At 37.2% G+C, this 20,690-nt stretch overlaps 4 protein-coding genes across 4 annotated transcripts; 2 read left to right on the top strand and 2 right to left on the bottom strand.

The window, feature by feature from the left end:
* The first annotated feature begins 1,069 nt into the window (after positions 1–1,069).
* LOC104962015 (mast/stem cell growth factor receptor kita-like) lies at positions 1,070–4,323 on the top strand. The gene is made up of 5 exons (XM_010790400.1): positions 1,070–1,423; positions 2,264–2,371; positions 2,464–2,742; positions 2,858–2,969; positions 4,308–4,323. Exons 1-5 carry the CDS (start codon positions 1,126–1,128, stop codon positions 4,321–4,323), a joined length of 813 nt encoding a protein of 270 aa, XP_010788702.1. The 5' UTR covers positions 1,070–1,125.
* Positions 4,324–5,552: 1,229 nt separating this feature from the next.
* Positions 5,553–6,692, bottom strand: irgq2 (immunity-related GTPase family, q2). The gene has a single exon (XM_010790399.1). It carries the CDS (start codon positions 6,690–6,692, stop codon positions 5,553–5,555), a length of 1,140 nt encoding a protein of 379 aa, XP_010788701.1.
* A 1,079-nt stretch (positions 6,693–7,771) lies between these two features.
* LOC104962013 (hemicentin-1-like) lies at positions 7,772–11,935 on the bottom strand. The gene is made up of 6 exons (XM_010790398.1): positions 11,924–11,935; positions 11,189–11,534; positions 10,804–11,094; positions 10,552–10,663; positions 10,198–10,243; positions 7,772–9,814 (listed from the first exon to the last, which is right to left on the bottom strand). Exons 1-6 carry the CDS (start codon positions 11,933–11,935, stop codon positions 9,428–9,430), a joined length of 1,194 nt encoding a protein of 397 aa, XP_010788700.1. The 3' UTR covers positions 7,772–9,427.
* Positions 11,936–12,882: 947 nt separating this feature from the next.
* On the top strand, positions 12,883–20,235 carry LOC104962003 (B-cell receptor CD22). Its single transcript, XM_010790378.1, has 16 exons — positions 12,883–13,010; positions 13,122–13,520; positions 13,677–13,952; positions 14,529–14,792; positions 14,943–15,200; positions 15,321–15,623; positions 16,047–16,340; positions 16,469–16,738; positions 17,399–17,650; positions 17,854–17,935; positions 18,023–18,086; positions 18,479–18,618; positions 18,826–18,859; positions 19,436–19,545; positions 19,631–19,682; positions 19,935–20,235. Exons 1-16 carry the CDS (start codon positions 12,962–12,964, stop codon positions 20,076–20,078), a joined length of 2,991 nt encoding a protein of 996 aa, XP_010788680.1. The 5' UTR covers positions 12,883–12,961; the 3' UTR covers positions 20,079–20,235.
* The last annotated feature ends 455 nt before the right edge of the window (positions 20,236–20,690 follow it).

The raw sequence follows: 20,690 nt of genomic DNA, 5'->3' as shown, positions 1-20,690 counted from the left end.
ATACAAATAATAAAAAACACCAATTTTACTTCACATGTTCTCACATTCAAACACAACAAAACACATCTTTAGCTTGCATGTAGGCTATGTATTTATTTAGGGCTGTGAATTTTAAGTATATGTTTTATGTTGTAGCTATTATTGATGTATGCTTTTATCTAATGGATTCAGACATTCATAACAAAATAATGAAGGAACTTCAACAAGTTTTGTTCCAAAGTGTATTTCAGTAAAGCTATAAAGTCATTCCAAAAGACAAGACAAATGACATCTTCTCATGAGAAGTGTGAAGGGAAGTAATTGTCATGCTACAAAGGGAAACCTTCAACCAAAATCTGTTATCTTATTTTTTGATGACTGTGACAGCCCTGTGGTTGTCCAGCAGGTGGTGCTGCTGTAACCTGTGTGTTTGTTGTAATCAGCAGTGATGGGACCCACCTGTGGCACTTGATTCCAGTATATAAGAGGGCTGCAGAACAGGCTCTCGCTCTCTCTCAGCTGCCCTGCTCGGTGCAGCAGTACACCGCTCCTGTGTTTGTTTTATTGTTGGTTGTAACCACTGTGTTGGGTAAAATAAATGATTGTTTTGGGCAACTCCTGTGTGGAACTGTTGTCCTTATGTTACAAGCAGAAACAGCTTGTAACATGACAATGGAATGGTAACAAATGTTCAGTCTGACTGGCGAGGTTATATTCTTTGGGACAAATATTTGTAGTTCTTCCATGATGAATGTTTATGAATCTATATAACAAAATGGCTATGATTGTCATGATCATTTCTTCCTTTTTACGCATACCTGACAGAAAATATTACAGATTGATAACGATACAAATGCAATTAAAAAACAACATTTTAATAAAAGGAAACGGAGTTATAACTTTAAACTTTTTCANAGACAGAGCAGTCTGTTAGTGAAATCAGTTCAACAGCCTGAAGGTCATCATTCAATTGACTTTTGGCACAAACATCATATACTTATATCCTAACTACTAACAAGTTAGTAGTTAGGATATAAGTATATGATGTTTGTGCCAAAAGTCAATTGAATGATGACCTTCAGGCTGTTGAACTGATTTCACTAACAGACTGCTCTGTCTTTAGGTCTGACCCAGAAGCCCTCAGTGATGATTCTTCCTCTGACAGAGAGGCAGCAGACCACACTGACCTGCACTGCTCCTGGTCTCTGTTCTGGATCTGATCCTAAATTCACCTGGACATGGAGAGGAGCAGGAGAGAAGGACTCTCAGATCACAGGAAACATCACTGCTCTCAAGACTGAGGATCTGACTGCTGTCACACAGAGACACAGCTCCACTTTGACCTTTAACCCTTCAGCTGAACACCACAACAGCAATGTTACCTGTGAGGTCAGCTTCAGAAACAACATCACTGCAGAGGAGACTGTGACTCTTAATGTGACCTGTAAGTATCACATTTTACATTCTGATTAGTTAAAAAAGTCAAATCTAATCTGCCTCCCTTTTTTGAGACAATTGTTTTTATCTTTCTCTCAAATGTCATTTGTACGTGTGACTTGAGAGGGTCCAAAGCTTTGACCTGTTTTAGTGCACCTACTCTTATCACATATCATATCGTATTTTCTCAAAGGACTGGTAATCAATCGAAATATAACATTGAAGTTTGCGGTCATATTATAATCCATCATTTGACATCAGAACATTTTGGACAGAACATCTGTACGGCAACCAGACGGCAACATATCTGAACAGCTTACTGACAAAAACAGTTGACGTAAAATTTGAGTATTTTCCAAATGATTTTAGTAATTTAGTTATACTTGTATTCTTTCTGAGTATCTTTATTATCTGAGGGCATTTGCAAGAGTGTCAGTGTATTTAAAGTTATTGATGGTGATTTTATTTCTTACATATTCGGCTCTTACCAACATATTCCTTTAATTTAAATGATCATCCATATTTAGACACTTTAAGGCCTCTAGGAGATTTTCAGCCTCATCTTCGAACCGCATAAGGAATTATTCAAACAGGTTTTTTTTAATGATTTGATAACTACGCTGCAATTTAATATTTTGCCAAATAGGTTTTTATGGTTTGTTTAATTTGTTCTTAAATGTGCAAAGAAACCTGTGATCACTGGAAATACAACAATCAAAGATGGTAATGATTTGAATCTGACCTGCAGTGTTGAAAGTTTCCCTCCATCTGTTATCACATGGACTAAACATGATTCCTTCAAAAACGTGTCAAAACAAAATCATCCTGCATAACGACACTGGAACAGCCACTCTTATAATCCGTAATGTGACAGTCGATTATTCTGGACTTTACGTCTGTAAGGCAAAACGTCAGATCCCTACTCTGAGTACACATGCTGAAGTAAATATGACATGTGAGTAGGCTGTTCTATTCTCCTTTTAAATGTAATAATGTCATCTTACTCTGTTTGCTGTATTGTTCAAATCCCTTGTGTGTGTTTTTCAGTTCATCCAAGGATTTTCAGTACCTCTGGATGTGTGGTTCAGTCGGAGGTTCTGACGTGTGTGTGTATCAGTGAGGGGTTTCCTTTACCCACCATCAAATGGCCGCTGTTAGACACTGAATACTCTGTCACTACCAATTTCTCAAACCATGCAGTTAACATCAGCATTACTGTAACTTTAAGAGATCACAATTACACCACTGTCGAGTGCATCAGCAGCAATGACATTGGGGAAGTAAAAGAAAACCTCATTGTTACGAGAGAAGTGTTAAAACAGTATGGTAAGTGTTGACTACTAAAATATCTCCCAAACTGCTTTATGAAATGTTTAATACTTTACAGCACTAATATAAATCTTAAACAGTGACACAATCTACATTATGTACTTTCTAATAGCAGATCAACATGGACCATGCGAAGTGCTACTCTGGCTTGGCGTTGCTGCTGTATCTCTTATTGTAAATGTCATCTGCATAATCCTCATGATGTTCCTCTGGTATGNAAAAGTGTACGAAGACGCCTGCGCTGCTAAACTAGCGGCAAATCGAAAGCCAGCTGCAAAGGCACCGGGGCTTTTACCTATCGACGAGGCTTTTGAAAAAGGCAAGAAGTCTTTTTTTTAGGGCCGGGACTCGATTAAAAAAATTAATCTAATTAATTACAGGCTTTGTAATTAATTAATTGCAATTAATCGCATTTTTAATCACATATAAATATTTGACCTGAGAACAGTGAGAAGCAATTTTTTTCACATGGATTTTAGTATACCATTGAATAATGACTGAATACATAAGCTTAAGCAACAAAACATTGTTTATTTTTTTCAAGGAGGTACTTAACCAAGACCAACAGAAAAGTGCAATTTTTGCCATAAAGTGTAGCAATAGCATATTTAGGAATATAGTATATTTCAGAGATTTAGGTAGCCTATAGGTAGGTAGACCTTCTGTAAACTATAACACTTCGTTTTTTAAGTAAAACACAATACTTTCAAGTACATTCAGAACATTGGAAACCCTGACTATTAGAAAACATCTCTCTGTTGCTTCAGAGGCCATAACAGACTTTGTTGATTTACCAACAGTTGATTTAAAAAATCTAATACATTTCAGTCCAACTCTCTCAATAACCTTGGCCAAAACAATAAACAGTTCAACATAAAGTGCCAGTTGCACCAACAACGTAATAAATAGTTCAACATAAAGTGTACCATTTAAAATAAAATAAAAAAGTGCCAGTGATTGACCTCAATCCCTCCTATTCTTCCAATATCCTGATGAAAAATAAAATCTCTCTGTTGCATAGGCCACTGTTTGATCAACGCGAATTGGGTGTGGGTCCTTGTACTACGAGTCGGGCTAACGTCCACGCTAGCTTCCACGCTAGCTGCTATATGTTTTGCATTGAGGTGATACTTGAGGCTTGATGTGCTGCGGTGATATGCGAATTCCTTTTTGCATAATTTGCAAACAACTGTGCTCTTATTGACGCTTCCATCCGTCCGTTTTTTAAAACAAAATGTCCCATTCACGGGGCCAACCAAAGCGGTCTCATCAGCTTCTTCGTTCACGTTTGACTATTGTTCACTGTGGTTTGTTGTTGTCTGAAGTAATGAACGTTAGTTGGTGCTCCAGTATAATCGGTACCCCTGAAACTCATCCAGTGAGAAACGTTCCGCGGTGCAAAAATAAGTGCGATTAAAATGCGTTAATTTTTTTAACGCGTTAATTTTTGTGTAATTAATTAATCTTAATTAACGCGTTAAAGTCCCGGCCCTAATTGTAATACTTCCTTTTTTTCTGGGGGGGTTTTCTGAATTGTTTGAGTGTTTCTTCCTTGTTTTAAGATTGCTGGAAACTTAAAGAAAGTATGTTTTCTACACCACATTTAGCAGCATTAGCCCTCTTGTCGTTTTTATTTGTCTTACTTTGTTGTTCCCGGTCAAATTTGACTTGTCTGTTTTAACTGCTCTCACATTAACACAAAACCGCTTAATGTTAATTATCACCCTTTTAAGCAGTAAACTTTTTATCCGCTTTCGACTACAAGTTTACATGAATAACTGCAGTGAATACACAAACAATGCTTGTCAATTTGTGTGTGTGTACTATCTGGCTGAACTTACCCATAGAGTTGACTTAACCACCTAAAATTCAATAAAAGTGGTGGTCAGCAATTTTATATTTTCAAATGCCTGTTCATATCATAAGGCCTTGAAGCATTCAAACGTAAAACACAATATTTATGATTGATGAAAGTAGTAAATCAGTCAGATTTTACCCGGACACGACAGGAGTGTTAGAATATGGTTATGAATCCCCCACTTTGTAAATTGAATAGTCAGCATTTTGTAGGGTTTTTAACAGTATACTGTATACTTAACTTTCAAATGCCATTTTGTACTTTGCAGAAACAAAATAACCCCTTTTCCTCATTCACTCAACATTTAAAAAAACTCAAACTTTATTCTGGACACAGACCGTGTACCACTTTGTTATTTAGTAAAGAGATAAACATTTCCAGACAGACATCACCTTTTAAGTTAAAATAGGCAGTCAAATAGAGGAAATCTAAAATATTAAAGACAACAACATAATCTTGTTTTTACCTCAGAGGATCCTCTTACAGCGTTATGTAGCTCACGCCATCCCTCCTAAAGTAAAAGTAAGATTTAAAAAAAGGAAGTTTTTCACACTTGACCTAAAATGTTCTCAAAATTTGCATGCTCAATCATGCCTGCCCGGGACCAAAATGTTTTATATGCAATTGTGTTATTTCCCCTCTCCATCTGGCTCGCTACAGTAGGCCTGCAACCTCCTTTCACTTCCTCTATTTGATGCATTTATTTTTATTGAAAGCTACTGGGTTGGGTGGTTGAAGTATATTTTACTGGCATTGAATAGTTACAGTATTTGAAAACGAGTTGCAGATTATATGCTAGCAAAGTATTTGCAAGACCCTTTATAATTACTTGCGGATTAAAAGTTGTTACAATGTATCAAATGATTTCTGGAGTACTTTATGAAAGTGTGTTTCAGAGATAAAACACACACAAACAAGAAACCTTAGACAAAGAAGAAACAAGTTGACTTCACTTCCCCTCCCCAAGAGCCTCAGACACTATCTTCTCAGCATCAGCCGCCATTTCATCGATGGCGCAGTTTAAGGCTTGCTGCATGGCAGCAAAGGAGCGGCTGGCTGAACCAGCATGTCTAGGTAACGCCATCTCAACCAGCTTTAAAGAAACTGTGGCCAAGTCGTTTTGTGCCTTCGCCAGGCGCTGTTGAACCTCGCCCTTAGTGACCTCGACTGACAGTGCACAAGTTCGCATCCCTTTAAGTCTTGTGGGCTCCATGCCTCGCTGACGGGCCAGTCGTTCCACAGATTCATCGTCTAGACACAGAGATAATTGTGCTTTGGTTAGAATCCGTACTGCTACACTTGAGTCCACCATGGAGGCCACAAAGGGAACAGGAATAGCCGACACCCCACCAGATAGCGAGGCAGCTGCCCATACTAGTGCTTTAAATGCATCCTTTTTCTGTGTGACCAGGCTGGAGGTAAGTGTTGGGAGAGCCAAGAGCACCGCGTGGGCTCGGATCTCAGGAAGGTCTCTTTCCATGTCCTGCAACAAGCCAGGAAAGTCAAACTTCTCCAGGGCGGAGGGTCGTACCACATAGAATTTAGGCATTTTCACACCCTGTGATCTCAGCACTTCCAGACTGCTTTTCCGTATTTCTTCTAGGCTTTTTTCTGTAATTTTTTCTGAAGCAAAGAGAATAAAATACACTGTTTGTTGCTGCAGCGACTGGGCCTCAAGGAACAATCTCACACTGTTGGTTTGGGGCGTCTGTGTGGATGATATAAAGACGGCATTGTAGCGGGGAAACTTCACTGCGTTCATGTATCCCTCTGGTTCAAACGGAGAGGTGGATGGGAGAGGTGGCAGATCCCACAGACGAAAGTCAGGGTGTTTGGGGTTAGGGTAGCATGCCACTTCCTCCGGTGCAACAGGTGTCGCAGAGGGAGCTGCTCCATCGTCCCCGAAGCTGAGGCCATTGAGCGAGTTTATGAAGGAGGTTTTTTCATCCCCACGGTCCCCAATCAAAGCGAGGTTGATCCTGCTGATCAGGAGGTCTTCTAATGCATCTTTGACCTCTGATAACTTATTGTGGTCTATGGACTCTTTTAGGGTCTCAATGAGGTTCAGACTTCTGAAAACATCAGCCATACCTGTGAAAAGATATGCATTGCATTTTTGAATATAGTTATTAAAGCACATAAGTCAATCATCTTTACCATAGTATTAAGTATAAAATAGATTGTGGCAACACAGTTTGATAGTACCCTTGTAACCTACTAATACCTGAATTGACCTGTTTTTCTGGTGTCACAGGAAACAATCTCACTTAACACTGGTGCACACAATGTTTAAAACTGAACTAAAGGTGTACATAGTGTGTTAATAAAAGTACTTTTCACAACCAAAGGTCTTGTTTAGCATACATTGCTATCAGTATCACTAAACCTGCTGATTATTTCTGTTATTCAGATAATTCACAGTGTTCAAACCCGTCAAATAGGTCCTTTTTGCAAATGCAACATTTCAATGTATTACAAACTGCACACACTCACCTAAAGGTCTTGAGAAACAGCCGGGAGGTTGAGAAATGTGTTCTTGGTTGTCAAATCTTGACTCTTTTGCGGCTCTGAAGCACAAGCAGCATCAGGTTGATCTATTTAAAGCTGTCCAGCGAGTGGGACATTTTTAATCCTGTTAGCTTAGCCTTAATCCAAAATCCCTCTGAGCACATGCCCACTTTGGGTATATGTTAAACTGTACTTTTCAAAGCCTTCAAGAAGAAGCACATAACAAAAACATACACTTTTTAAATAAAGAGTCATTTGAATAGCCCCATTGTTTTTATTATTAAACTGCAATGTTTCACTAATAAGCATTACAGTCATGCAGAAAGGAATATGTTGCCAAATCTCACCAGTAGGACCATGAAGAACTTTAGCAAATGTGTTTCATTTTTGATGTACTTCGACAATTTCAATAGTGAAAATAAATACAAAAATGCCCAAATAAGTATAGAGTATGAATACATTAAACTGAAAGCATAAAACAAGTGTCTTTGTTTATAATTGTGTGGGAAGTTTCTCAAAGGTTGCTGTGTATGAAATAAAAGGACCAGCCAAACATTTTGTAATTTAGGTATAAATAGTTGATATAAGTTTTACACACAGAACCTCAAGAGATTTGCCTCCTTAATTAATGATGCCCAAAAATCACAATGTTTAATATGACAAGTTTCATTTTCTTTATTATGGAAACCTTTGTTACATGAATGTTGGGTTTGGCCATATACTGAAGGCTTTACCAATAAAGAGGAACAAAGTCAAGTTAATAAATGTGAGGAAGTTGTGTAATGTACTCTTGTTAGAAAAAGCTTCTTTCTTCCCTTTTCAGAACCCAGTATGCAAACCGTCCAACATGTGGCTGGTGTTTCACATGTTATTTTAGAATCACCCTCTCACAAAATTATTTCCTGTGTTTGTGACAGCAGAAGAAAGTGTTAAGCATCCTTTAAATATATATGCGAGTTAGTTCAAAGTAATTGGACTTCAAGTTAAGGTTACGCAGTTTCTCTGTTATGCTAATATTTAGATCAAGTTAACTGCTTTAATACATGCTCAAATATATGCTTTACAACAATGAGTAAAATGTAAATTAAAAAAGAAAACATTCACCCAACACACATCCTGGTTTGGACTTTCTCAACTGTAACAGCTGGTGCAGCTGGCTGCACATAATTGGTCCTAAAACTACAAATTGTTCTTTTATCTTTGTTTTTGTACTAAGTTCTTACATTGTGTGCTTTTGAGGATTATTTTAAACTTCACATGGAGCTTTTCCCCCCCATTTAAAATGGTTAAACTAAGCTAACTCTGCTAGCTCTATAGCTTCATATTAGCACAGACATGTGCATTTATTTGCTATTCTCCTCTAACTCTCAGGTATAAAACAGTTGGTTAAAATGTTGAACTTCTGTATATGCTACCATTTTCTTAACTTGGATCATGGCATGCAATTCAAACAATCACATTCTTAACAAAAAACACTTCGACATACAGTTTCTTAATGGCAATAAAACATTCTAACACATTGTCGATTAAATTAATAGGATTTCTGCTTACATCTTTTAAGTAAATAAGTTGTATAAGATATACACAACTGCAAATGGGACATTATATGTACATATATTCACATACTACATAATCAAAACCTGTTTACATTCTAAAAGTAAAAAATGCAGACTTTGGTACACACAAAGCTAACATGCCCTCTCCTTGCACACCAGCACTATAATCATTTTCATGAACAAAGTAAAGTTGTTTGGAAAAGCTCAATGGAATAATAAACAATAGAAGAAAACAGCATTTGAACAAAGAAACCCTATATAATACAATAACAAGACCTACTTCAATGTCTCCATAGTAATAAAACAAGCAATACTATCTGCATGCATTTCTACAAACATAACAATGCATTATAATGGAAAGCCTAACTGCTACAAAAAACCAATCATTCTAGCTGATAAAATGTACATGCAGTTCAGTGTGGGTGGATAGGGGATCGGCCATGTGAAGCAGAAACTGTGAGGATTACAAAAAATGTGCATATGGAATAGGTGTAACCTAAGATAGCGGTTAGATTCCAAAAAAAACAAACAGAAGCTTGATAAGGTCGGTTAATTTCATGCTGAGAGCACAGTGCTTTGTTAAAAGGTTTTTCAATAACATGTCAAATTGATTGTATACATACTTTCTAGTTTGTAAAAACATGCAATATTCTTGTAGTTCTTGCATGCATGTTACGCCAATGTTTAATCACCCATTGTGTTTGCACTGAAAACCCTTTTTTAAACATGTATCATTTTGTGATTTCAAGCCACACTGTGCTCAAACCTTACCCATTATTTCATTCAAATTTGAGTACAATGCCATATCCTGACCTCCCTCCACCTCCTCTGCAGACATCCACTGTTCTACCTCTTTCTCTCCCACTAACATCACCTCTTCCTCTTTGTTGCCCTCCACCTTTTCACCATCCTGTCCACCATCATCTTGTCTCTCCCCTTTCCTTTTAACTTCAGTGTACTCTGTCTCTGTGGTCTCTTTAGTAGCCTCTGGCCCATTGGGACACTTCCTTTTCAACAAGCTGAAGTTAATGTCAGAGTATTCCACCTCTCTTGGTACCCCGTCATCGTTTGGTTGAGCCACAGCTCCTCCTTCAGCTGCCTCTCCGTCTCGGGTCCCATCATTTTGCACGGCTTCACCAGCACTGATCTGTCAGATAGAAATACAAAATAATGTACATGATACAAACTAGACAATTTATCAGTAACATACAATATGTTAAGATATCAAAACATTTCAAACTTTACAGTCATAGGCTGACTACAAATCATATATAACTTTTTTCCACTGCCAACAAGTTTCAAAGTTTTTCCATGATATACATATCAAATATATATTTCTTCTGATCTTACAGCGGGAAACTGCATGAATATGACTATTAAAGTTTCTGCAATTTGAAGTTAAATGAAAAACAAAATCATGGAAGAGCATTTCTGCACACAAGACTAATAATTCACAAAATATTTAATGAATGTATATATTAAAGCCAACTGTATCAATATAAATGGCAATGGAGCAGCTTGAGTAGTTACCATCTCCAGAGTCTCAGCGATTTCTTCAGAGTTCTTCTGTTTTCTTCTGGAGAGAAAATTAAATAAACAGAAGCAAACATTAATAACAATTAATAATCAATCATTTGTCTTCAAAAAGGACCAAACTTCTTATTTAGAATGCTTCTGCCCACAATTGATGAGCATTATTAAAACATTTATTCATGTAGGTAATCATGACTGCTAACCAATTTTCCTCTCTTTTTTGTTTTTACTACTTACCAGGCAACTTCTGTTCTGTTTTTAGATCTATTGCTTAAAGACTCTATAAAGTATTCTGCTTTTAACAGCAATGCATACATGTCAAAAAGAAACACAGCAAAGTAAAATGTGTACCTTTGGCATTTTCTGCACAAACAGCAGATGGATGTTGCAACAAGTAGCCCAATCAAAAATGCAATGATGAGTTGCGGCAGATTAAGAGTCTTAAACAAACTATGGATGGGATCTGGAAAAGAGAACAACAGATTATTAAAAGAAATAAGAGCTGTGATCACTGCTCTTTGTCAAAAATGGTTTAATTAGGTAATGAAAATGTCATAAAACAGTGGTCTTGAGTTGGGAGACGTTTTAGCTGTCAACACTTACCCTTTGGTTTTTGTTCAAACGCTTTTCTCGTAACATTGAGGTTTTCTTTTACTTCCCCAATGTCATTTCTGCTGACACACTCGACTGTGGTGTAGTTGTGATCTTTCAAAGTTACAGTAATGCTGAGGTTAACTGCATGGTTTGAGAAATTGGTAGTGACAGAGTATTCAGTGTGAGTGTCTAACAGCGGCCATTTGATGGTGGGTAAAGGAAACCCCTCACTGATACACACACACGTCAGAACCTCGGACTGAACCACACATCCAGAGGTACTGAAGATCCTTGGATGAACTGAAAAACATACACAAGGGATTTGAACAATACAGCAAACATACAGTAAGATGACATTATTGCATTTAAAATGAGACTAGAACAGCCTACTCACATGTCACATTTACTTCAGCATGTGTACTCAGAGTAGAGATCTGGTGGTTTGCTTTACAGACGTACAGACCAGAATAATCTACTGTCACATTACGGATGATAAGAGTGGCTGTTCCAGTGTTGTTATGCAGGATGATTTTGGTTTCTTTTGTCAGGTTTTTGATGGAACCATGTTTAATCCATGTGATAACAGATGGAGGGAAACTTTCAACGCTGCAGGTCAGATTCAAATCATCACCATCTTTGATTGTTGTATTTCCAGTGATCACAGGTTTCTTCCCAACTTGAAAGAAAAAATAAGTTAAAAAATAAGTATTTGTTTGACAAATTGTTAAATTGCACTCTGCCTACTAGTTAAAAACCATACATTCAAACAACCCATTATTTTACAAATGTGGCTTCAAGCTGAGGCTGAAAACCATCTAGATGCGTTAAAGCACAAAAATATGGGTGAGACATTTTAATGAAAGGATTATGTTGGTTAGAGCGGACTAAGAAATAAAATCTCCATCAATAACCAGATTTACATGCAGTAACCATTGATTTGCAAATGCCCTCTGATGATGAAGATACCCGATATGAACTCTTAAGAACCATCTAAAAAAAAGGTATGGATAATTTTACGTCAACTGCCTGATTTGACAAATTGTTAGTGACATAGTATTCATCTTGAGCATTCAACAAGGACAACTTGATGCTCTTTGAAGGAAACCCCTCACATGTCAGAACTTCTGACTGAACAACACATCCGGACTTAAGATCCTTGTGAAAACAGCAAACACACATAAGGAATCGCAACAACACAGCAAACCTTTTGGCCCGTTTCCACCGCAGGCCTCGCTCGGTTTGGTTAGGCCTCATTAGGCCCGGCTCACTTTAATGCTGCGCTTAAGTTTAGGAGCTGGGGCAGTAACTATAGTAACGCAGTGTAGGCGGAGCCGTTAGCTGTTTGCACTCAAGCTCCTCATATCTGTTCAGAAACTAGACAAAAGTTAAACAAGTACAAACCACTGACTGTCTGTGTCATGGCGAATACAGTCGCTGGTTTATTTATGTCTGTATAGGCCGTTGTGAGTGTGGACAGTCGGAGCATATAGCCTATATTGCGTTAGCTTAGCCGATCTCCATTTAGACAACAAATCAAATCAAGTTTTATTTATATATAAATAAAACTTGAAAAAAAATTGTTAAATTGCACTCTGCCTACTAGTTAAAAACCATACATTCAAACAACCCATTATTTTACANTGTTTATTTTTTTCAAGGAGGTACTTAACCAAGACCAACAGAAAAGTGCAATTTTTGCCATAAAGTGTAGCAATAGCATATTTAGGAATATAGTATATTAAATATACTATATTCCTAAATATGCTATTGCTACACTTTATGGCAAAAATTGCACTTTTCTGTTGGTCTTGGTTAAGTACCTCCTTGAAAAAAATAAACAATGCTTTGTTGCTTAAGCTTATGTATTCAGTCATTATTCAATGGTATACTAAAATCCATGTGAAAAAAATTGCTTCTCACTGTTCTCAGGTCAAATATCTATATGCGATTAAAAATGCGATTAATTGCAATTAATTAATTACAAAGCCTGTAATTAATTAGATTAATTTTTTTAATCGAGTCCCGGCCCTAATTACAATGTTGCATAGCTCATTTGGATTAAATAAAGAAAATACATTTCAAAAATTGGTTATATGTATTGAGATGTACATACAATAGTGTACACACACTTTTTTTTACAGATATCAAGCTTCAGTAACACAAAACAATGTTTGCTAAGATATTCGAGTGGTTGGTATTTCTGGCAATAATAAAAGGTAGGATTTTCTTTTTATCTCCGATATAATAATATTGTTTGCTTCTCACAACATTTTCATTAAAGTTACTTGAATGACCTGACTTTCATTTATGTGCTCTTACCACCACAGAATTGTCTTGTGTCTTCTCACTCAAAGAGACTCCCCTGACAGCCACAGAGGGGTCCTGCATCAAAATCACCTGCAACGTCAATAAAAGGGTTGATGTTGTTGACGCACACTGGTTTTGGATGAAAAATGCAACTTGGGATAAAGGTTCTTTCACCGGCACTGTCATTTACAGCAGTAATAACACATTGCGTTCTGTCAGTCCAGCCTTTGCAGAAAGAGTTTCATACATCGGCTCTCCATTTTCAAGATGGAAAGATGATGGTACACCCTCAAAGGAGTGTAGTATTATAATCTGCAACCTGACCAAAACTGACAGTGGAAACTATTATTTTAGATATATAGGGAAGCAAGGGAGAGACACATGGATGACTAAACCGCCATCACGCATCACGGTTACTGGTAATTTCATGTTTGCCTTACAGTATATATTTATATATACACATACCAATATAATTATTCTATTAAAACATGAATTTGTATTGTTTTGATTGTAACTAACACTGGATATTCTGTTAATTAACATTTCTTCTGATATTGCCTCTTTCATATTTTCAGAAAATCCATGCCCGATTACTTTTGAGACACCGCCTGCTGTAAACGAAACTAATTCGATAACACTGACATGCTCTACTTCAAGTTCATGCACATCAGATCTACAAATTCATCCTCGATGTCCAAACTCAAATAACCAGTCAGAAAAGGATGAAAAACAGAAAAGAATCACAGACACTTTCAAAGTCACCTGGCTGGATGATGGGAAGGAATTTTCATGCCAAACCCAAAATAACCCAGACAGCTATTTGATCCGCAATATCAGTGTGACTGTTGAATGTAAGTTAATGAAGGTAGTTTATTTAATGTCTATTATTAAAGTAGTCGGATATACGCAAAGCAAAGTAAGTGATTTAAAAAAAGATGCAATCTTTATCTGCTACATCCAACTTTTATGGTGATCATTTCCATACATTTTTTTTAAATATACTGCATATTAGAAATACTGAAAATTAAGAATTTGACAATCTTGTACAATTGAGTTGCTACTACTTTGAAATGCGTATTTTTTACGATCCGAATAAGCTAGATGAACAACTTTGTCATATTCTATTTAGTAGTAATAATAAGATTTTTAATGAATAATTCCTTTGACCATCAGATTATGTATTTTTAAGGGTCGAAAAACCAACAACTTTCCTGCTTTTAAAAAAATCAAATAGCTTAGTTGTACTTTAGAAAGTAATATAATGCTTGACTCACTCTGGCTTTGATTTTATAACATTTAAAAAACCCTTACCGGGACTGAAATAAAATGTAATATGATTCTATTGTGCTGGATATTTGGAAACAATGTACAAGTCCATCTATGCTTGCTGGGTGTTGTCTGAATTCTCCTGACTTGTGTTGATACAGATGCTCCAAAAAACACATTGGCTGAAATGAGTCCAATAAACATTGTGGAAGGACAAAATGTGACTCTAAGATGCTCCGCCAAAGGAAATCCTGACCCCACCTTTACCTGGTATAAAAATGAAAAAGCAGGAGATGTAAATGTAAAAAATTTTGCAGTTTGGGACATCCCATCAATTGGAGAGTCTTGGGGTGGAGAATACCAATGTGAAGCCATAAACAGACATGGTACAAACAAATCGGACTTTGTCAAAATTAATGTCACATGTAAGTATTTACTAGATTTATTCTAGAATTTAACATATATTTTAATTGCGTTTCTGATTCTCAGTATTTTTAACACCTGAGGTCTGCAGCATTCTTAATGTATTATCCATGTATATTAACCAAAATAAACATTGAAATCTTATGTTTCAGATAAGCCTGAAGTTCAGGTTGTGTCCTCAACTTCTGAAGTTAAACAAGGAGATGAACTGACCTTGACATGTAAGGTGACAAGAAGCAACCCACAACCCACAACCTATGTTTGGTCAAAAAATGGGACAAGTATTGGGCAGAGGACACAGCTGTATGTTGTTAAAAGAATCGAGCCTGAGAACAAAGGCAGCTACACATGTACAGCCACTAACACTGTGGGGAATGGAACATCAGACCCTCTTCAAATTATTGTTAAATGTAAGTTGCACCGCTCCTTTTGCTGTATGTATATCAAACCGTTTTGATATGGCACAGAAAAGGAAATAAATCCACTGACTATTTGTAGAAAGTATACTAAAAATAAATGTCATGTTCCAGACGGCCCGAGGAAGACAACCATCAGTAACCATGGTATAAAAGAGGATCCAAATGTGGGAGTCGGTAGCTCCATTACATTCCAATGCAACACTGATGCCAATCCTGCACCAACGAGATACTCCTGGTACCGATACAACAAGAATAAACGGATCGACTCCTTACAGTGGACGTCCAGGACAACTGATAACAACACACTGTGTTTGAACAAAGTACAGAGATCAGATGAAGCATGTTACATGTGCAATGCAACCAACCTCATCAGTACAGGGGAGGATAGTGAACCGAAGTGCATACAAGTAATGTGTAAGTAATTGTGTTCTGCTCAAAATGAACTGTGATGTTTAAGTTTCTCTGACGTATTTATTCGTATCATTTGTATTACATTCTTTTGGATTGTTGATGCAGCTAGCAGCTACAATGTTAGCATAGCATAACCCTGATCGTTCTGGAGCTAGCATTTCAAAATTAATTAGCTTGTGCAGAAATACCTGAATAAGCAGTAGAACAGACTTTTAACAAATCTGAATTATGGTGTAGGCTTTTTTGACCTCCCGTTGATCTTTTTCTCGAACAATCTTTCAGAACAAGTATAAGCGCGTATAGGAAAATGTCAAACTAAAGATTGTAGGATATGCACCTGTTCAGGGTCTGCTGCTGTTATATCATGCAACATTTAGAAACATTATTGATCCTTCTGAAAATCATGCTGCTCTCCCGTCTCTACAGATGCTCCCACATCTGTCAGGCTGTCTATGGATGCTGCGGTCAGAGAAGGTCAGCTCATCACCATCAACTGCATTGTTGAAAGCTTTCCACCGTCACAGCTCACCTTGACCATGACTCCTACATCAACTCCTCAGCCTTCAGAAAAGCATTTATTTGAAGCTGCAAATGATTGGCCCCATAACACTCTTCAACACAAATTTAATTTAACTTCAACCCACACAGGCAATTATTTTTGCACTGCCACGAACAGTCAAGGCTCAACCAAAAGCAATCAAACGACGCTGGTTGTGAAATGTGAGTGACTTATCGAGAATTTTTTTGTATATACAGTATTTGTATTACCATATCATCGTAACTTAACATTAACTTTGATCCGACACCTGTCTTTCTCTTTTTCTTTTACTGAATTTTGGCGAGTGCAGATTCTCCAAAAAATGTGACCATAAGAGCTGAGCCTGCCCTTACTGTGAATGAAAACAAGTCGTTGACGCTGCATTGCAGTGCCAAGTCCCACCCACCAGCAACCTCTTTCACCTGGATGAAGATGACTGATGGAAAGAGTAAAATCATCTGGAAGACTCACACCTTCAGTCTGAAGTCTGTCAGTTATTCAGACAGCGGACTGTACAGATGTACAGCCTGTAACGAAATTGGAGCTGGAGACTCAATGCAGGCTGATGTTAAAGTAAACTGTGAGTACAATAGCACAATCAAGATTATATAGAAAAAATAGGAGTATTGTAAATTCAGATAAGCATGTCTACAAAATGGATTCAAAACCCCTTAACCTGATAAGAATAAGACACAGAAACGAAAGATAACACAAAAACATTTACATTTTAAGTGTTTGATACAATATACCCTTTACTATTATAGGCCATAATTCTTACTAATAAAACATGTGAAGCATCTTTCTTCTTATGTCCAACATCGGGTAACAAAGGACTTATGCAACTGTGAAAGTGGCAGCTTAAGTGGTTATTCTAACACAGATTGTAATGTTAAGACAAAATAAGGAAGTCATTTCAGTGATGGATGTTAAAGGTATCCAGTGGAGATTTTCATTCTTTTTTTTAAGTCATAATTACATTCGCATAACCTCTACCAGCTGTCAATAGATTAAGTAACATGGAGCATAACAGGGATGTGCATTGTGTCGAAGCGTGATTTAATGATTAATTTTAAATGTGACTAACACTTTTTCTACAAATCTGCACATTTTGGAAACGACCACTGGGGGGCACCAAAGATGTAAAGTTCTACACACAGTGGCTTCACATTGTCTTTGGTCGCGTGCCTTGATCCTTGATGATTGTTTGCCCTTTTTTCATTTTGTCCTAAATTTCACCTAGATGCTCCAAAACACACAAAGATACTGAGAGCAGAAGACGGGACTCACTCTGTGGCGCTGAGCTGCAGCAGTCACAGCTATCCCCCAGTTATACAATATGTATGGTACAAGGAGAACACGGGAGAAAAGGACGTCAAAGTGCATGACCGTCAGAACTACACTGTGTATTCAGATCAACCTGGAGTCTACTACTGCACCGCGAAAAATAAAATAAATCCGATTCAGTCCTCTGAAAAGATCCATCTGTTTGACCGTGAGTGAGTTTTAATGCAATGTTTCTTTATGCTAATTGTTCATACTGGAAATGTGTTGGTTATGGAAATCAGACTTGCCAGAGTACACTTATTCCTCTAAATAATCGCAACAGTTTGTCAGCCTGGCTCTTGTTCAAATACATATATTTGTACATATATACATACTGTATGTACTGTATATACATTTCTCTTCTATCCACAGAAAGCTGGATGAAGGTCCTGTTTAGGTCCTTTCTTTTCTTTATAACCCTGATCCTAATTTTGACAATTTTCTTCGTCTACAGGTAAAGTATGAAAGCAATTACATTTTTAGGATCTTTTGGCACGTTTAACTGGCATTTTAAACAACTGCCGTTTCACTTTGTTTTCAGAAAAAAGAGGAAGACATCAATTCAACAAGGATCTACAAACACACTGCCCTGTATTGGGTTTCTGGTGATGAATCATTTGAACAACCTTTTCTTTACTCCTTTATTTTACTGATCTAGACAATAATGATTAATGATCGCTACAGCTTGTCGTTTTGGCAAGGAAAAGTCCCAGGCTCTTCCAAAAATGCAACATACAATATGTTTAAGATATAAAACAATACAAACAAAAGTGTGCAAGAAGAAACAGAAAATAATTGTGATAAAGAAAGACCGATGTGCCAGTAAACGCAAAACGAAGTAAACATTATTCACAGATAAATAACAACAGGATGTATAGTACAGTGGAATAAAATACTGCTTATTTTAAAAATGTATAAATATGTGAGATGTAAACGGATGTAGAAATATCATGGTGACTTAACTGTTGTGTGTGTGTGTGGGTGGAAACACACTCAGGGATGGCGGATGGGCCCCAGGGTGAGAAATCGGATAAACGAGCCCCGCCTGGCGGAGCCTTCCAGGAGCAGAGATGACTTACTGCCAGAACAGCCGCGCCGTCCAAAGGCCCAACGGTGCCAGCCGAGCCCAGACTGCGCGTAAGACAGCAGACACGCAAACACAGTCCTCACGGGACGAGGCTCACTCTGTAGGATCCTGCTGCTCATGCTAGAACTAAAGCGTTCATTAAAAAATCCTTCAGATATGAAATGCACAATGAGAGTTTCCCCTGTCATTTATTATAATCAGTCATAACATGTTTTTTTTCCATTGTTGTTCCAATGGCCTGCATCCAACATCAACAGTGTTTACAGTCTTCTGAATCTGCCCTCCGAACAAGTGAGTAAAGCAATTCCAGATTCATTAAAACAAAACAAACATAACATCAAACTTAAAATGATTCCCTCACTTTAAGATTACAAAATACATTACATTGTGCTATGCTGTTGCTTTTTGGGGACTTGTATGACTTCTTATGGCATTTTTAATATGATATTTTTTGGACATTTCCTATGCCATACAGAACATGTCGTTTTTCTGACATTTTTAAGGACATTTTTTCAAGACTCACTGCCTTGGATTTGTTTCTGATTTAACATCGACCTTTGTGTTTTATTCACTTTATCAAATACTATACAATGACATGTTATGGCATACTGTTGTAAGACCATTTTGACATAACACAATTTGAAGTATGACATTTATGCCTTCTGACAATTTGTGTTTAGCACATACACACAAAATCCCTTCCATTGATCAAGCTGTTGCTTTGCACGCTGAAATATAACTCTGTCCTCACTGTTTTTCAGAATAGTAATCATTCAGTATTTAGTATAGTAGAGCATGAATGACCTACATTTTAAAGCATGAATGAACTGATTCAGTGCTAGTGTTCATTCACTGATCTGTCTTCAGTCTGAATCTGCTCAGCGTCCTTTTGCACAAAGGCCAATCCGACAGCAAGGTGGACACACACAAGATGATTCTCTCAACTACGCGTCTTTGCACTTTGGAAATAAGCAACAGTGAGAATATATCTTTTTACATATAATACCAGTAAAAAAAAGGTATTGTCGCATGGCAAATGTATGATGTTTTTTTCTTCTGTAGAAACAAACAGGCAGAAGAGGAAGTATATGCTATTGTATCCAAAGACAAAAAGGTAATTTTGCTTGTGTTTGGGGTAAACTATGGTGTATATATATATATAGAAAAGAAGTATGGCATGTATAGTCCACTTTACTGTAATGGATGTTTCCTCTTAAGACGTGACTACTTATTCAAATCAAGTAAAACTTTTTTAATTCTTCTGAGGATAAAATGTATGTAAATGTAGATATTGTTTAGAAAATCCTGATACTGTCAAAGGTTATCACAGCAATGATCTGGTGACTATATATGTGTTTTCTTCTAGAATGAAAAGAGGCTCCAGGACTACGAGAACATCAGCACAGCACACTCAGCCATATCTCCGAATCCATTGACTGATGACACAGACACCAGTGAGGATGAATTAGAGATCAATTATTCACAGGTGAACTTCAAGGCAAAGACTTAGAGAGCCGCCAGAGACTTGATCAACTCTGATGAAGAGGAGACGCAGTACTCTCACGTCAACATCTGAGTTTACATTATCTTCCAAAGCGTTTGACACCGTTGATCATCGCATCTTAAAGCAGAGGCTACTCAGTATTGTATTGGCATATCCATCCATGCAGTGGGGTGGTTTCTCTGAAAGGTCCCAATGTGTTCACTTTGATGGGCTGTCTTCTGAGTAGTTAAACATTGCTAATGGTGTTCCTCAAGGTTCTGTTTTAGGTCCACTTTTATTCTCCATATATATCAACAGTTTAGGTGAAAATGTGAATGAAGCTACTTTACATTTCTATGCGGATGATACCGTTATGTACTGTGCAGGTCCCTCCATTAAGGAGGCTGGTGTTAAATTACAGGCTGTTTTAAACATTATTCAGACTCTTAGCTTAAGCTTCTTTTAAATGTTGATAAAACCAAGGTATTGCTATTTTCAAAAGCTAAAAAGACACCAGAGCCTGTTTTAGATATTGTTACTATGCAAGGACAAGTACTTGAAGTGGTTACCTGTTATAAATACCTAGGTATCTGGCATTTTAGGTATTGTCTTACTTTTAAACTTCATGTCAATAACCTG

Source organism: Notothenia coriiceps, unplaced genomic scaffold, assembly GCF_000735185.1.
Source record: "Notothenia coriiceps isolate Sejong01 unplaced genomic scaffold, NC01 NC01_scaffold00034181, whole genome shotgun sequence".
Taxonomy (NCBI): Eukaryota; Metazoa; Chordata; class Actinopteri; order Perciformes; family Nototheniidae; genus Notothenia; species Notothenia coriiceps.
This window is presented reverse-complemented; position numbering and strand designations above follow the sequence as displayed.